Here is an 18,735-nt window from a genome sequence, read left to right on the forward strand (position 1 = left end):
GTGCAAATATATCATCTTTCTTTCTAAGTACTTTCGTTTAAGTGTTTGTGGTATTTAGTTTTGATAGCCTAAAGATTGTGACAGAGTGAGGAACCTCTAGGCCCTTCATCCAGTTCATTTTTATGAATGTTTGAAAATGTGATGAACATTTTGAAAACTAAATAATTGCTCTTTGCACAGTAGTGCTAGCGGCTTCGCGTTTTGGTCCTCGGACCCGGCAGCTGCTTTTGGTGCTAAGCTGCTAGGAAGCCCTCTCGGCAAGCTCGTTGGAACTTGAACCCATTGTCACCCCTCCGACTCACTGACAAAAAAAAAAAAAAAAAAAAAAATGGTTGAAGCAGATCGCCCAGGAAAGCTCTTCATTGGTGGGCTTAATACGGAAACAAATGAGAAAGCTCTTGAAGCAGTATTTGGCAAATATGGACGAATAGCGGAAGTACTCTTGATGAAAGACCGTGAAACCAGCAAATCAAGAGGATTTGCTTTTGTCACCTTTGAAAGCCCAGCAGATGCTAAGGATGCAGCCAGAGACATGAATGGAAAGTCATTAGATGGAAAAGCCATCAAAGTGGAACAAGCCACCAAACCATCATTTGAAAGTGGTAGATATGGGCCACCTCCACCTCCAAGAAGTAGAGGCCCTCCAAGAGGTCTCAGAGGTGGAAGAGGAGGAAGTGGAGGAACCAGGGGACCTCCCTCACAGGGAGGACACGTGGATGACAGTGGATATTCCATGAATTTTAACATGAGTTCTTCCAGGGGACCACCCCCAGTAAAAAGAGGACCAGCACCAAGAAGTGGGGGTCCTCCTCCTAAGAGATCTGCACCTTCAGGACCAGTTTGCAGCAGCAGTGGAATGGGAGGAAGAGCTCCTGTATCACTTGGAAGAGGTAGTTACGGAGGTCCACCTCGAAGAGAACTGCTGCCTTCTCGTAGAGATGTTTATTTGTCCCCAAGAGATGATGGGTATTCTACTAAAGACAGCCATTCCAGCAGAGATTACCCAAGTTCTCGTGATACAAGAGATTATGCACCACCACCACGAGGTTATACTTACCATGACTATGGTCATTCCAGTTCACGTGATGACTATCCATCAAGAGGCTATAGCAATAGAGATGGATATGGTCGTGATCATGACTATTCAGATCATCCAAGTGGAGGTTCCTACAGAGATTCACGTAAGGAATCTTGAGAGTTATGGTAACTCACGTAGTACTCCATCTACACGAGGGCCCCTGCCATCTTATGGTGGAAGCAGTCACTATGATGATTACAGCAGCTCACGTGACGGATATGGTGGAAGTCAAGAAAGTTACTCAAGCAGCCAAAGTGATCTCTACTCAAGTGGTAGTGATCAGGTTGGCAGACAAGAAAGAGGGCTTCCCCCTTCTATGGAAAGGGGGTACCCTCCTCCACATGATTCCCACAGCAGTTCAAGCCGCGGAGCACCAAGAGGTGGTGGCCATGGAGGAAGCCGATCTGATAGAGGGGGAGGCAGAAGCAGATACTAGAAACAAAACTTTGGACCAAAATCCCAGTTCAAAGAAACAAACAAAAAATGGAAACTATTCTGTCATAACTACCCAAGGACTACTAAAAAGAAAAATTGTGTTACCTTTTTTAAATTCCCTGTTAAGTTCCCCTCCATAATTTTTATGGTCTTGTGAGGAAAAAAGTAAAACATGTTTAGTATTATTTGACTGTATGACATTGCTTTTCAACAAGCAAATGTTAAATGTGTTAAGACTTGTTGTACTAGTGTTGTAACTTTCCAAGTTAAAGTGTCCCTAAAGGCTACTTCCTATATGATTTTTCCTAGTAAGTGAGGCAAGAAATTCTAAGATCTTCCACAAAACATCTAGCCATGTAAAACGGAGAGATGAATCATTCTGTTTATACAAACAAACTAGCTATTAGAGGGTAGTTGGGGTATGCTACTCATAAGATTTCAGGGTGTCTTCCAACTAAAACCTCCATGATCTCAGTACGAAAAACCTGAAATCAGATGCCTATGTAAGGACGTAATCACCTAGTAAACCCAAAAATGCAAATGGATAATGCTGGCCATTTTGCCTTTCTGACATTTCCTTGGGAATCTGCAAGAACCTTCCTTTTCCCCTCCCCCAATAAGACCATTTAAGTATGTGTTAAACAACTACGGAATACTAAATAAAAAGTTTGGCCAAAACCAAAATAAAAAAAGAAAACTGTAAATAATTATGTATTATTAGTTCATTTATTTCCCTGAAAGTTTTTCCAGAGGTTCTTTTTTCTTTCTTTTTTTTTTTTTTTTTGAGACGGAGTTTCACTCTTGTTACCCAGGCTGGAGTGCAATGGCGCAATCTCGGCTCACCGCAACCTCCGCCTCCTGGGCTCAGGCAATTCTCCTGCCTCAGCCTCCTAAGTAGCTGGGATTACAGGCACACGCCACCATGCCCAGCTAATTTTTTGCACCTTTAGTAGAGACAGGGTTTCACCATGTTGACCAGGATGGTCTCGATCTCTCGACCTTGTGATCCACCCGCCTCAGCCTCCCAAAGTGCTGGGATTACAGGCTTGAGCCACCGCGCCCAGCCTCCAGAGGTTCTTCTTGGTTCCCTTTTACTTCCCAACCTGTCAGTGACTGTATATAATTCTAAAAAAATTATGACATAAAGAGCGATCCTAAATAGAATCTTCTGGTTGGGAACAGTGGCTCACGCCCACAATCCCAGTACTTTGGGAGGCCAAAGTGAGAGAATGGCTTGAGCCCAGGAGTTGGAGATCAGCCTGGGCAACATGGTGAGACTCCTTCTCTATTTAAAAAAAAAAAAAAAAAAAGGGCCAGGCACGGTGGCTCACACCTGTAATCCCAGCACTTTGAGAGGCCGAGACAGGTGGATCACGAGGTCAAGAGATCGAGACCATCCTGGTCAACACGATGAAACCCCGTCTCTACTAAAAATACAAAAATTAGCTGGGCATGGTGGTGCATTCCTGTAGTCCCAGCTATTCAGGAGGCTGAGGCAGGAAGGAGAATTGCTTGAACCCAGGAGGCGGAGGTTGCGGTGAGCCGAGGTCGCGCCATTGCACTCCAGCCTGGGTAACAAGAGCGAAACTCCGTCTCAAAAAAAAAAAAAAAAAAAGGATGGGCATGGTGGCTTACATCTGTAATCCCAGCACTTTGGGAGTCTGAAGCAGGCAGAGCACCTGAGGTGAGGAGTTTGAGACCAGCCTGGCCAACATGGTAAAACCCTGTCTCTACTAAAATGCAAAAATTAGCCAGGTGTGGTGGCAGGCACCTGTAGTCCCAGCTACTCAGAGGACTGAGGCAGGAGAATCACTTGAACCGGGAGGTAAAGGTTGCAGTGAGCTGAGATTGCACCACTGCACTCTAGGCTGGGCAACAGAGCCAGACTCAGTCTCAAAAAAACAAAAAATAAGCTGGGCATAGTGGCATGTGCCTGTTTGGGAGCTAATTGGAAGGCCGAGGTGGAAGGATTGTGTGATCCCAGGAGTTTGAGGCTGCAGTGAGCCATGTTTGTGCCACTGCATTCCAGCTTGGGCAACAGAGTACAACCCTGTCTCAAAAAAGGAAAAAGAAAGAAATGAAAGAAAAGGGAGGCACCCTAGAGGACACATAGATGGGAAGTGGGAAGTGAAAGAGTAGGCAGAATAGGCATCATTTCGGTTCCTTTTTTTTTTTTGAGATTGTTTCCTTCTGTTACCCAGGCTGGAATGCAATGTAGCTATCTTGGCTCACTGCAACCTCCACCTCCCAGGCTTAAGCGATTCTCCTCCCTCAGCCTCCTGAGTAGCTGGGATTACAGGCATGTGCCACCATGCCCAGCTAATTTTTGTATTTCAGTAGAGACAGGGTTTCACCATGTTGCCCAGGCTGGTCTCAAACCCATGACCTTAAGTGATCTGCCCAACTTGGCCTTCTAAATTGCTGGGATCACAGGCATAAACGACTGCACCTAGCAGATTTTAGTTCTTGGATTTGTGGAAGCCTTCTGTAAATAGTATTTTTACCACCCTATAAAATAGTTTTTTTCTTCCACTTAAAGAAGAGGAAACTGTCAACCATTGTTTTTTGAAATACCTGTAAACATTCTAGAAGAATTATTTCTTCATTGGTGAAATAAAGACATGACTGCTTTAAAAAAAAAAAATTCCTATATTAGTATGTATGTGGAAATACTGTAATTTAAAGTGACATTATATAATTGATTGGAAAAGAATAACTTTTAAGTTTTTAGAAATTTATTTTGGGGTCAGGAGCAGTGGCTTACGCCTATAATCCCAGCACTTTGGGAGGCTGAGGTGGGCAGATCACCTGAGGTCAGGAATTCAAGACCAGCCCGGCCAACATGGTAAAACCTGTCTCTACTAAAAATACAAAAATTAGCCCGGCATGGTGGTGGGCACCTGTAATCCCAGCTACTCGGAAGGCTGAGGCAAGAGAATCACTTAAACCTGGGAGGCTAAGGTTACAGTGAGCCAAGATTGTGCCACTGTATTCCAGCCTGGGTAACAGAGTGAGAATCCATCTCAAGAAAAAAGAAATTTACCTTGGAATTATAGAGGTTTATTCAGCACATAGTGTTTTCCAGATTCTCAAAGTGGATTTGTGCTGTTTCATTCTCAGCAATGGCTGTTGTGAACAAAGCTGAACCAACTTTCCCCTGAATGTATCAGAGAGAATCAAATTGAGCCCAGGCCTTGTTTAAGCTGGAGGAGAAGTCATTTTTATTTATAATCCTTTGAAGTTGAGTGAGTTTGGCTGGGCATGGTTACTCAGGCCTATAATCCCAACCCTTTGGGAGGTTAAGGCAGGTGGAGTGCTTGAGCTCAGGAGTTCTAGACCATCCTGGGCATCTAGACCAGATGGTGAAACCCTGTCTCTACAAAAAAAAAAAAAAAAAAAAAATAGTTGGGCACAGTGTAGTCCCAGCTACTCAGGAGGCTGAGGCAGGAGGATCACTTGAGCTCAGGAGGTTGAGACTGCAGTGAGCCGAGATCATGCTACTTTACTCTATCCTGGGCAACAGAGTGAGACCCTATCTCAAAAACAAAAAAAGAAAGAGAAAGAAATTGAATGAGTTATAGACTTCAGTTTAAAACTGTTTCTGTATTGTAAGAGCAATCAGGAAAAATAAAAATGAAAATAAACACTATTTCTGGGTAGGTTCATAGATAATATATTAATTGGAAATTCCTTAAATTTTTAAAATAATTTTATACAGAATTCTGACACTTTAAGGTATATGGTACTTGTAATCTGGAATTACCATTTAGGTTTTTGGTTTTTTTTGAGACAGAGTCTCGCTCTGTCACCCAGGCTAGAGTGCAGTGGTATGATTTTGGCTCACTGCAACCTCTGCCTCCCAGGTTCAAGCAATTCTCCTGCCTCAGCCTCCTGAGTAGCTGGGATTACAGGCACCCACCACCATGCCCCGCTAATTTTTGTATTTTTAGTAGAGGCACAGTTTCACCATGTTGGCCAGGCTGATCTTGAACTCCTGACCTCAAATGATTCACCCACCTCTGCCTCCCAACGTGCTGGGATTACAGGCGTGAGCCACCGAACCCAGCCCCATTTGGTTTAATAGTATTAACATTGTTCTTAAATATGGGGCCAAATAATATTCAAAATGTATGTATTTAGCAAGTTCATCCTATAGGATGTGTGTTAGTCTATTCTCATGCTGCTAATGACAACATACCTAAGACTGGATAATTTATAAAGGAAAGAGGTTTAATGGACTCACAGTTACACATGGCTGGGGAGGCCTCACAATCAGAAGGCAAAGAAGCAAAGGTATGTCTTACATGTCGGCAGGCAAGAGAGCATGTGTAGGGGAACTCCCATTTATAAAGCCATCAGATCTAATGAGACTTACTTACTATCATGAGAACAGCTTGGGAAAGACCTGCCCCCGTGACTCAACTACCTCCCACTGGGTCCCGACCACGACACATGGGAATTACGGGAGCTACAGTTCATGATGAGATTTGGATAGGGACACAGCCAAACCATATCAGGAGGTATTACAATTTGATGATATACTTTGGCATGTGATTAAGTATTTGGAAAGAGAAATTTTACCATTGGATGACTTAATCCTTAGCTTTGCTTTTCCCATGCAGATGGCTACATTATTCTTTTTTTTTTTTTTTTTTTTTTTTTTTTGAGGCGGAGTTTCGCTCTCGTTACCCAGGCTGGAGTGCAATGGCGCGATCTCGGCTCACCGCAACCTCCGCCTCCTGGGTTCAGGCAGTTCTCCTGCCTCAGCCTCCTGAGTAGCTGGGATTACAGGCACGTGCCACCATGCCCAGCTAATTTTTTGTATTTTTCGTAGAGACGGGGTTTCACCATGTTGACCAGGATGGTCTCGATCTCTTGACCTCGTGATCCACCCACCTCAGCCTCCCAAAGTGCTGGGATTACAGGCGTGAGCCACCGCGCCCGGCCAATGGCTACATTATTCTATACCCATTTCGCTTTTGGGGTCTTTTTTTTTTTGAGATGGAGTCTCAGTTTGTCGCCCAGGCTGGAGTGCAGTGGCACAAACTCAGCTCACTGCAACCTCTGCCTCCTGGGTTCAAGCGATTCTCCTGCTTCTGCCTCCCAAATAGCTAGGATTACAGGCGTGTGCCACCATACCCAGCTAATTTTTGTATTTTTAGTAGAGACAGGGTTTCACCATGTTGGCCAGGCTGGTCTCGAACTCCTGACCTTGTAATCCGCCCGCCTCAGCCTCCCAAAGTGCTGAGATTACAGGTGTGAGCCACCATTTCCAGGTGGGGTTTTATTTTTTCTTAATAGGTCTAATAAGGGCAGGCAGGGGTGGCTTATGCCCATAAACCCAGCACTTTGGGAGGCCAAGGCATGCGGATCACCTGAGGTCAGGAGTTCCATACCAGCCTGAACAACACAGTGAAAACTCGTTTCTACCAATAATACAAAAATTAGCTGGGCATGTTGGTGCATGCCTTTAATCCCAGCTGCCCTTGTGGCTGAGGCAAGAGAATCGATTGAATCCAGGAGGTGGAGGTTGCAGTGAGCTGAGATCCCACCATTGCTCTCCAGCCTGGATAACAAGAGGAAAACTTGGTCTCAAAAAAAATTAAAAAGCAGGTCTAAAAGAACTGGTTGCCACCAGAGAATATTTGTTCCACCATTAAGTAGATGAAGGATATCTATGCTTTTTCAAAAAAGCTGTAGTAGTGTCTCCTGATTATATCCCAGAAGGGGAAATTGGGTGTGTTAATATGTTTGTTTTGCTGGCAAATCAGCTCTTTGAGAATAGCCCAGAGACTTCTTTCTCTGGGGAGTTCCCCATTTCCTAGGTTTTCTCTCCTCATATCTGATTTGCCTTTTCTGCATGTGTGGAGTTGATACTGTTTTCTCGGTTGAATTCACTTTTCCTTCCTGCTGCTCCTGACTCACTCTTGCAGTGAGCCCCTCCTAGCACCTGTCCTCTGTTACCCTTCAGGATTTTTCCTTTTCACTTACTGAATTGTCAACTACAGATTATTTTTCTCTGTATATATTTGCATTTTTTTTTCTAACTGGAATCCTATTTTTAATGTGACTGTTTGCACTTAACCATCTTTGGTGTTTGCAACACCTCCCAATTTAGTTTCCTCTGCAGATTTAGCACTAATGAGCCAGTTTCTGACTTAGAATCTCAGTGGATATTAGCCTTTAGAAATCTGAAGCTAGTTTTCTTCTTTCTACTACAGTGGTCAATCCGAATGCACATGAATTAATTTTTAGCTAGTCTTTATCAACTATAAAATACACATTGCTTTCAGTTAAAGTTTAAAATTACTACAAACTTCATGGTTCTTTAGTAGAATTAAACCAGTAATTTTCTGATCAAGCAAATGCTGTTCTTGTAAACGTTGGCATGTCTGAAGAATTGAGGTATTTCTTTTAAAGCTAACATTTTTTCCTAATATAAAAGTAATACATGTTTGTTGGAGAAAAAAATAAGAAAATAAAGATAATCTAAAGAAAGCTATGGACAGCCACTGTTTATTCATTGGTCTGTTTATCCATTGGTCTGTATTATTTTAGGTATTGTCTAATACCTTTTTTTTTTTTTTGCTTTTATTTTCTGAATTTGGTGAGTTTCTGACATGCACAGAAGAATATAAAGAACCCCCGTGTATCTATCACCCCTTCCCACTGATGATTAATATGTTGCCAATTCTGCTCCATCTCTACTCCCACCTCTCCTGTGTTATTATTTGTTATTCAAGACAGTGTCTCACTCTGTCACCAAGGCTAGAGTTCAGTGATGTGATCACAGATCACTGCAGCCTCAATCTCCCTGGGCTCAGGTGATCCTCTCACCTCAGCTGGGACCACAGGCACATATCATCACACCCGGCTAATTTTTTTGTGTGTTTTTTGTTTTGTTCTATATTTTTTTGTGTTGCCATTTTGCCCAGGCTGGTCTTGAGCTCCTAAGCTCAAGTGATCCACCCACCTTGACCTCCCAAAGTGCTAGGATTACAGGAATGAGCCATTGCACCCAGCCAAACAGTTCTTTAATATCATCAAGATTTTGACATTTGTTCAAATCCCCAGTTGTGTTATAATTTTCTTAAACAATTTGTTTGAAAATGGACCCAGATAAAGTCCTCAGCTGCAATTGGTTGATGTGGCTTTATAGTCTCTTGTTTAATCTGTAAGTTATTTCTCTAACTTTTCTTTGTTTCTTGCAAGTCATTGGTTGGAGAAACTTGGTTATTCTGTAGTTTCCGATAGTCTGTATCTTGCCAATTATATCCCGTGAGATAGTTTATTGTATTCCTTTGTTTTTTGTATTTCTAGAAAATTGGTAGTATATATATTTTAATATAAAAGTGAGATTGTACTGTACATGCTATTTTATATTGTTTTCTTCATTTAATAAAATTTGTTATTAAATATTTTTCTATACCATTATTTTAATACTTACATAATATTTGATCTCCTTAATATTGGATTTTTAGTCCATTTTTAGTCGGTTATAAACAACACAGCTATTAACATTCTCGTAGCTCCATAAATAATTATTTTGACACTAGAATGGTTTTAAACATTTTTGGTTAATAAGAACAGATTTTGTGCTTTAAACGCCATGAAAGTATTTGATGACATAGGTTTCGTTTATTCTTTTAAGGCAAAATGGGCATATCAAGTTTTTGACCAAAGGCGATAATAATGCGGTTGATGACCGAGGCCTCTATAAACAAGGACAACATTGGCTAGAGAAAAAAGATGTCGTGGGGAGAGCCAGGGGGTAAGTATAGCGGGGAGCATCTCAAACTTTTTGTATCACTTGAAGCGTGGCCCTCTCAATCATACTGTTTGATCATATACAGTTGAACGTAGAGATTTGGTTCTGGTTCCACCAAATGACTCTTGTGTCCTTTGAAAATTGTGTTTCTTAAAAAGTATCTAAAACTTCAGGTATACTACTCCAGAGGTGAGGAACTGGGGTGCAATAAAAGGATAGAATACTAGTGATGAGATGGTGAATTGGATGTGACAATTTAAAAAAAATGTGTTCACTTGGATGAGCACGGTGGTTCATGCCTGTAATCCCATCACTTTGGGAGGCTGAGGCAGGCGGATCATGAGGTCAGGAAATCGAGACCATCCTGGCTAACATGGTGAAACCCCATCTCTACTAAAAATACAAAGAATTGGCCGGGTGTGGTGGCGCTTGCTTGTAGTCTCAGCTACTCAGGAGGCTGAGGCAGAAGAGTTGCTTGAACTGAGGAGGCGGAGGTTGCAGTGAGCTGAGATTGCACCACTGCTTCCAGCCTCAAAAAAAAAAGAAAAAAAAAATATGTTCACTTATTTGGTTCACTCAGGAAATACTGGGCACCTTCCATGTGCTCTGATATCTATACTATGCTAGGCTCTGGGGGCCTAGAGCACTATCAGCCCTGTATCAGTCCTGCTTTATGAAACTTACATTTCTTTTTTTTTTTTTTTTTTTTTTTTTTTGAGACAGAGTCTTGCTCTGTCACCCAGGAGGCTGGAGTGGTTGGAGTACAATGGCATGATCTTTGCTCACTGAAACCTCTGTCTCCTGAGTTAAAGCGATTCTCCTGCCTCAGCCTTTCAAGTAGTGGGTTTACAGGTGCCTGCCACCATGCCCGGCTAATTTTTGTATTTTTTAGTAGAGGCGGGGTTTCACCAGAAACTTACATTTCTTACGAATTACTGAGTCAACAACTTAAGGTGTTCATCTAAATTAGTTTTATAATGTTAATTTAATCCATAATATTTCTAGTCTTGAAATTGATGAGGTAAAATGAAATTAAAAAGTTATATTAAGCCTGTTTGTTTCAGATTTTATCAGGAGAACAGATCAGTGGAGGACAGGAATTGTAAGTTGTTGGTATTAAGGAAGTATGGCATTGTTGCTCCCTTAATGTTATTAATAGTATTAACAATAACTTACATTTATTAGGGCTTATTGTGTACCAGAGACTCATTCTAAGTACTTGACAAGTATTACCACATTTTAACCTCAGAACAACCCTAATATTCCCATTCTACAGATGAGGAAACAAATGAGTTAGGTTGTATATCTAAGATTATACTGATGATCATAAGTGGCTGGCTGCATAGTCCACCTTAACCATCATAGAAAAATTACTAGCATAACATTTCTGAAATGGATAGTTGCTAATTCTCACTATTTAGATGCTACATGGCACTCCTGCCAATGTCAGAACGTCTGCTCCTTTTGACCTAGAACAGACTATGGATATAGAGTTATTATACCAGTGAGCAGGCCTGAGAAATGCATTTCCCATAGAGAAGGAAGTATGAGTTACTAAGCGAAAGCTGCCTCAGTTACAGCATAGGAGGTGCTCAGTTTGGGACCAAAAAGATCAGATCAGAACCAGTATCATTGTGCTTTATCTGCTGCAGAGCTGTTTTTTGTTTTGTTTTGTTTTTTTCTTATATGTCCCCACTTTAAGGGAACTTTTCCTGTGATGGAACTGAAAATACTTTTATAATCCAAATTAGGTCATCAGTTCTTCTGAGAAATAATAGTCCCCATCTTCCTCAGTTCCCAAGATGCTGCTAATATGGTTATTTAAACTTACCAATCTCTTTGAGTCTTTTTGTTTTTCCTCAAATTATAAATGTACAGATTCATGTAGAAACATAAGGAAATACCATTAATCAAAAAACAAAGTAACTGTCTCCTTTTTCTTGCTCTCCACAAATATTTACTATTAACTTTTTGGTTTATGTTCTATTAGCCTTTATGTGTAGAGATCAAAATATTAATATGTACTTTTTTTTGCCTTTTTTTTTTTTTTTTTTTGTGACAGAGCCTTGCTCTGTCACCCAGGCTAGAGTGGCGGTGGCATGATCTCGGCTCACTGCAACCTCCGCCTCCTGGGTTTAAGAGATTCTGTGCCTCAGCCTCCCGAGTAGCTGGGATTACAGGTGTGTGTAACCATGCCCAGCTAATTTTTTGCATTTTTAGTAGAGATGGAGTCTTGATATGTTGGCCAGGCTGGTCTCAAACTCCCAGCTTCAAGTGACCCACCCATCTTGGCCTCTCAAAGTGCGTGGATTACAGGGATGAGCCTCTGCACCTGGCCCTAGTATGTACATATTTATAAAAACATAAGCTCATTTTGTGTATGAAAGGAGAATGGTCACCTTATCTTTTAACCCCTTTTTTACCCAAAAAATTACTGGTATATTTACAAATCAGTATATTTATCTTCATATCATCATTTTCAAAGCTGTGTGCTATTCTACTGTATGAAAAGACCATATAGTCTGTCCTGTGGATAGACTATGTAGATTTTTTTCAGTCTCCTGTTATTAGGTATTCTGATTGTTTCCAGCTTTTTTATTGTGAACAATGTTATGATAAATATCCTTGTTATGTATATCTCAGCACGTCTACCCAATCATTCTTCAGAGTAAATTCCTAGAAGTGGAATTACTGGGTGAAGCATACTCATATAAGGCTTTTGACAAATTTTGCCAAGACTATTTTAATTATACTCCTAAGAGTACAACTGAATGTTCCTTTACCTGAGTCGGATTCTTTTTGTGTTTTTTTTTTTTTCTTTTTTTTTTTTTTTGAGGCAGAGTCTTACTCTTTTGCACAGGCTGGAGGATCTTGCTCTGTTGCCCAGGCTGGAATGCAGTAGAGCAATCTTGTCTCATTGCAGCCATCACCTCCCAGGTTCAAATGATTCTCATATTTTAGCCACCTGAGTGAGCTGGAATCAGAGGTGCATGTCACCGCTCCTGGCTAATTTTTATATTTTTAATAGAAACGGGGTTTTGCCATGTTGGCCAGGCTGGTTTAGAACCCCTGGCTTCAAGTGACCCGCCTACTTCAGCCTCTTAAAGTGCTGGGATTACAGGTGTGAGCCACTGCACCCAGCCTGGGTCTTGATTTTTAAGTGTTTATTGCAGCTCTGTCTACTCACTCTGGCCCTTTGATTGGGTAAAAGATGCATTATCTATGAAAGATTAGGGGAGCTGTGCTTTCACTAAAATAACTTGTCTCCTGGAAAATTTCTGAAAAAGTCCACACCATTTAATGCTTTTTTTTTTTTTTTTTTTTTTTTTTTTTGAGACAGAGTCTCACTCTGTCCCCCAGGCTGGAGTGCAATGGCACGATCTTGGCTCACTGCAACCTCTGCCTCCCTAGTTCAAGCGATTCTCCTGTCTCAGCCTCCCAAGTAGCTGGAATTACAGGCACGTACACCATACCCAGCCAATTTTTGTATCTTTAGTAGAGACAGGGTTTCACCATGTTGGTCAGGCAGGTCTCAAACTCCTGACCTCGTGATCCACCCACCTTGGCTTCCCAAAGTGCTAGGATTACAGGCATGAGCCACCACGCCCAGCCCTTTAATGCTATTTTTAAAATCCCAACATTGAAAATGTAGACCATTTTGGGCTTTTAATTAAAAATGTAATAGTCTAATACTCTGTGTTAAGAAAGTTTCCGTATAAAAAAACAACTGAGACATGAACAGCAAGAGCACAGAATCGTAACTATGTATATAAATTTACTTTCCATTGATTGTACCTCTACTAAGCTTGACACATAATGGAACATATCACTTTCTCTTGTGGAAACTGTGTTCATAAGACACTAAGCTGGTATTTCAAGTCAGGCTGTACTCAAACTTTGAGAATAGAGCTTTTCCACAGGCAAGTCTGTTACTGTAGTACAAAATGTCTTTATGCTTTTTTTTTCCTTGAGACAGAGTCTCACTCTGTCACTGGAGTGCAGTGGCACAATCATGGCTCACTGCAACCTCCACCTCACAGTCCCAAGCAGTTCTCCCACCTCAGCCTTCTGAGTAGCTAGGACCACAGATGCATGCCATCACACCTGGCTAATTTTTAAAATTTTTGTAGAGATAGGTTCTCCCTATGTTGCCCAGGCTGGTCTCGAACTTGTGGGCTAAAGTAGTCCTCCTGCCTTGGCCCCCAAAGTACTGAGATTATAGGCTTGAACCACCCAGCCCAGCACCTTCATGCATTTTTAAAATTTTTTTGATAGAGACGGGGGTCTCCCTATGTTGCCCAGGCTGCTCTTAAACTCCAGGGCTCAAGCAGTCCTCCCAACTTGGCCTCCCAAAGTCCTGGGATTACAAGTGTGAGCCACTGTACCTGGCCTCCTTTATGCCTTTAAAAAAAAAAAAAACTTTTTTTTTTTTTTTTGATACAGGGTTTCACTACTCTTGTAGCCCAGGCTGGAGTACAGTGGTGCAATCTCAGCTCACTGCAATCTCTGCCTCCCAGGTTCAAGCAATCCTCCTGCCTCAGCCTCCCAATTAGCTGGGATCACACCATGCATGTGCCACCATGCTCGGCTAATTTTTTGTATTTTTAATAGAGACAGAGTTTCACCATGTTAGTTAGGCTGGTCTCCTTTTTTTTTTTTTTTTTTTTTTTTTTTAACAGCTGCACACTAAAACAATTTTACATTGAGGCCTAAGGCTCTATTTTAAAATAATTTAAAAATTTTTTATTGATATATAATTTACATATATTAGAATATAAAATTCACCATCTTAGTACAATTCAGTGGGTTTCAGTATATTCACAAGATTGTGCAATCATCACCACCATCTAATTCCAGAACATTTCTGTTACCCCAAAAATAAAACTCTGTGCTCATTAACAGTCACTCCCCATCCCCTACTTCCTGTAGCCCCTGACAGCCACTAATCTGCTTTCTGTCTTTGTGGATTTGCCTGTTCTGGACTTTTCATATAAGCAGAAGTATGTCTGGCTTCTTTTCACCTAGCATAATGTGTTTAAGGGTTATTCATGTTGTAGCGTATAATAAAAACAATTTTAGAAAATGAAACTAATACTGAACCAGTTAAGTATTCAAGAAGTGATTTCTTTCTAAATTCAGAAAGTTGAAAAACTCAAGTGCACCCGTTAGTCAAGAAGCAATAGAAAGCAACAGGAGAGCCGGGCGCGGTGGCTCAAGCCTGTAATCCCAGCACTTTGAGAGGCCGAGGCGGGCGGATCACGAGGTCGAGAGATCGAGACCATCCTGGTCAACATGGTGAAACCCCGTCTCTACTAAAAATACAAAAAACATTAGCTGGGCATGGTGGCGCATGCCTGTAATCCCAGCTATTCAGGAGGCTGAGGCAGGAGAATTGCTTGAACCCAGGAGGTGGAGGTTGCGGTGAGCCGAGATTGTGCCATTGCACTCCAGCCTGGGTAACAAGAGCAAAACTCCCGTCTCAAAAAAAAAAAAAAGAAAAAAGAAAGACTGGTAGAGGATTGGAGAACAGAAATGTTGACTATGGAAAGAACAATATACAAGGAAGGAGTAGAGTAATTGAGCTCTCTATTGACTGAAATCAGTTTTATGGCTAAGACTTCTTGAATGTACTTTTTACTTAACTTCAAACAAGTCATTCTAGAAACAAGATGATTATTTTCTGGTCGTTACATATTCTCTTACTCTCTCATTTAGTTGGCTGCTGGATTCCAGACTTTCCAGTATAGACCCCTTTTGACATTTGACAAAATCGTGCTGGGGTCTCTTCTTAATTGTTGTGGCATCTTTTCTTTACTGTTTGTTTGGCCTCTTGCCTAATGATCTCTATGAGCATCAGGAGATAGTGCTTTCTACTGAGGCTACTTCCTCAGCAGTGCCTTTGATCCTAAGAATTCCCAGGGAAATGTATTTAACCATATGAAATGCATTTTACCTTCTAGATATTAACTTGGCACAGGCTGGTGTTGGAGTTGGCTTTGTGGATGGCATTCATTTCACTTATTTTAAACCTCCTGCTTTTTAGCGACTCTGCTTTAGCACATGAGTTTATCTGACCAAAATAGGCAAAGTGCAAATGGTTTGAATTTAATATGATGATAGCAGTATTATGCACTTGATTATCAGCTCTTTGCTTATTTCTGTCCATGGAGGGTAACAGTACTGCAAACAATTAAATCTTTTGCTTGACTTTGGACTGCCTCGTCGTATTCTGGCATCCTTAGGTCTTGCCTGTAATACTTCTAAAGACCAAGTTGCTTTCATTTCACTTATAGTGGGCAAAGCAAAGCCAACCTTAAAAAGTTTTGGGTTGTGTGCAGTGACTCACGCCTATAATCTCAACACTTTAAGAGGCCAACGTGGGAGAGCAGCTTGAGCCCAGGAGTTGAGACCAGCCTGAGCAATGTAGTGAGATGCTATCTCTACAAAAAAAAGAATTAAAAATTAGGCAGGCATGGTGACGTACACTTGTAGTCCACTACTTGGGAACCTCCGGTGGGAGGATTGCTTGAGCCCAGGAGTTTAAGGCTATAGTGAGCTATGATCACACCACTGCATTCCCGCTTGGGTGCCACAGTGAGACCATGTCTCAAAAAAAAAAAAAAAAAAAAAAAAATGAATTACTCACAAGCAGCCTATGGGGTTGCTGGGAGCCAAGGATTGTGGTTCTTCATGCATAGATATTGCATGGAGGTAACAAAGTCTCTGTGTATGTGTGAGAATGGCTGCCTATTGATCATCCAATCAGAATTAGCAGCTAAATGTTTCAGTAGAAATCACAGATGCTTTTATAGCTCTTAATCTGCACTTTACTGTGAGGCATTTGCCATTATGTTCTTAAATTAGGTGATTTACTTTCACTGAAAGCTGTTGCTTTTACGGGAGTGCTAAAAATGAGACAAAAGAAATAGCAGTTATTGCATTAGAAAGGAAAAATTATATATGTAATACAAATGTAGAAAATCTCCTCTTAGAGCTTAGCCATGCCATTCTTTAACGACTGTTACTTTTCAGCTCTTGGAGATCCCAGGGGTTGATACTGAAGCATGAACCCCGAGGAGGGATTTTATTTGCCATCACACACCTATATGTGCATCTCACACTAAAATTGTGCTGCTTGGATTTTGATATGCAGGAGCATCATTTGGGCCTCACCTTTCAGAAATTCCCTGACTTAGTGGAGCTGGGAAAGATAGAAGAATCTGCATTTTTGGCCGGGCGCAGTGGCTCAAGCCTGTAGTCCCAGCACTTTGGGAGGCCGAGGCGGGTGGATCACGAGGTCAAAAGATCGAGACCATCCTGGTCAACATGGTGAACCGTGTCTCTACTAAAAATACAAAAAATTAGCTAGGCATGGTGGCGTGTGCCTGTAATCCCAGCTACTCGGGAGGCTGAGGCAGGAGAATTGCCTGAACCCAGGAGGCAGAGGTTTTGGTGAGCCGAGATCGCGCCATTGCACTCCAGCCTGGGTAACAAGAGCGAAACTCCATCTCAAAAAATAAAAATAAAATTAAAAAAAAAATCCGCATTTTTAACAAGTCATCAAGTGGTTATGACAGAGGTCTAGGCTTTAAGAAACAGCAGTATACAGAATGGGAGTTTGGGGATGGGGCAGGAGAGACAGGTCTCAGTAATCCTGCCAGAAGGGAGAGGAACAGGGAGGGGTGAGGACCAGAGACAGAGGAAGTGAAGGGAGTTCTTAAAAGGAAGTGAAATGTGTCAAAAACAAAGTGTGTGTTCTTCAAGTTTGCCTAAGGCTTTGATGGTGTAGATATTTGTGGGAGATAATTCTGTTTGTGCTGTCTTTGCATGGTGCAAAGATTGTAGGTGCCCTGAATAAAGGTATCTGGGCAATTTTAAAGTGTGCAAAGGTCAGCCTCCACTTCAGCTTAGTGTCCCTATGACAGGCTCTAGCTTAGTACAATATTGCCAGTCCACTTTGGAGTCCAGTGATGGAAGAGGAAGATAAAGAAGAGAGTTTTACATTTGCTAACCACCTCTTCCACATCAGTGGTACCCTGCTGATTTTCTTTCTGCCCTGATTCTTATGATGTCAAAGTAGTCTTGCATGGTGGGAATTTAAGCTCTAGGAGAAAATAGGAGTTCCCCAAGAGGGAGCAAAAAGTAGAGCCTCAGACATTCAGACATTCAGTCAGGCAGGATGTACTGGATATCTCCTGTGTGTAAGGCACTGTGTTGGCATTGAGGATACAGGGAACGAGCTAGCCATCATTGTTGCCCTTAGAGAGCTTCTAGTTTAGTAGGGGAGACAGACATACATAGAATCTGTTGTTTAAGTAAAAGTATGATAATTTTATAAAGACCACAAAGGAAATGTATCAGGTGCTGTAAGATTATTTAACGGGTGGTTTTGCTTAGTTTGAGGGGACAAACTTTAGGGGCAAAAGGAATTAGAGCTAGTGAAAAGAAGACATAGCAGCCAAAGGGGTCGTTGAATAAACAAATTTGTGGTACATTAAGAAACCAAGAAGGAGGCTGGGCGCAGTGGTTCATGCCTGTAATCACAGAACTTTGGGAGGCCGAGGCAGGTGATCATAAGGTCAGGAGATCAAGACCATCCTGGCTGATACAGTGAAACCCCATCTTTACTAAAAATACAAAAAATTAGCTAGGTGTGGTGGCGCGTGCCTGTAGTCCCAGCTACTGGGGAAGGTGAGGCAGGAGAATCACTTGAATCCAGGAGGCAGAGGTTGCAATGAGCTGAGACTGCGCCACTGCACTCCAGCCTGGGCGACAGAGCAAGACTCCATCTCGAGGAAAAAAAAAAAAAAAAAAAACCCAAGGAGGAATTTCCAGAGCATATTTGTGGTCATCAAAGTCAAATACTGCAGAGATGGAAAGAAAGATGGGAGCTGAGACTGGTTTGCTACATATGGTGATTAAAACCGTTCTAGAAAAGTTTCAAGATTAATAGAGCCAAACCCAGATTATAGGTGGTTAAAAAATGAGAAGGTGGTGAAATCCTAAGTACTGTAATAGAGCTCTTACACTCACTTTTTGGCCACTTAACATGAAGTACTTTGTAATACTCTGGCTGTGTTTGCTTTGCCTCCCCAACTAGATTGGCAGCTTCCTGAAGGTTATAATGATAAACCTAACCGCTAGCACTGTATCAACATGTAGCGTTAGAGTCACTAACTGGAGATCTAAGACCTTGGAGCTATCTGGTGCTGGTTCTGCCACACAGAAGCCATGTGCCTTGGGCATGATCATCTGTTTCCTCATCTCTAAAATGGTGATATTCCTAACTTTCCTATCACTTGGGCTTTTGAAAGGATCGAATAGGGCAGTATATAGAAATGGACTTTGTGAATTGAAAATTAGTATTCTATAGAAAAGACTGATAATATTCAGTGAATGGCAACAGCTGCTTTCCATAGGAAATTCTGTGATAATCAGTTTTTTGTTTGTTTTA

The 18,735-nt window shown here is 41.6% G+C and overlaps 1 protein-coding gene and 1 pseudogene across 3 annotated transcripts in view; both read left to right on the plus strand.

The window, feature by feature from the left end:
- The window catches only part of SEC11A (SEC11 homolog A, signal peptidase complex subunit), a 48,597-nt gene that overhangs the window by 28,482 nt on the left and 1,380 nt on the right, over positions 1–18,735 (plus strand). For 2 of the 3 annotated variants that reach the window (XM_074399969.1, XM_003921657.4), the window contains exon 4: positions 9,165–9,284. In XM_074399969.1, the coding sequence (XP_074256070.1) occupies positions 9,165–9,284 (120 nt within the window). Of the gene's footprint in view, positions 1–9,164; positions 9,285–10,345; positions 18,731–18,735 lie in introns of those variants that run through there. The other variant, XM_074399968.1, reaches the window with a different exon arrangement.
- Positions 3–9,158, plus strand: LOC141584650 (RNA-binding motif protein, X chromosome-like; annotated as a pseudogene).

The sequence above is a fragment of the Saimiri boliviensis genome, chromosome 5, assembly GCF_048565385.1.
Source record: "Saimiri boliviensis isolate mSaiBol1 chromosome 5, mSaiBol1.pri, whole genome shotgun sequence".
Taxonomy (NCBI): domain Eukaryota; kingdom Metazoa; phylum Chordata; class Mammalia; order Primates; family Cebidae; genus Saimiri; species Saimiri boliviensis.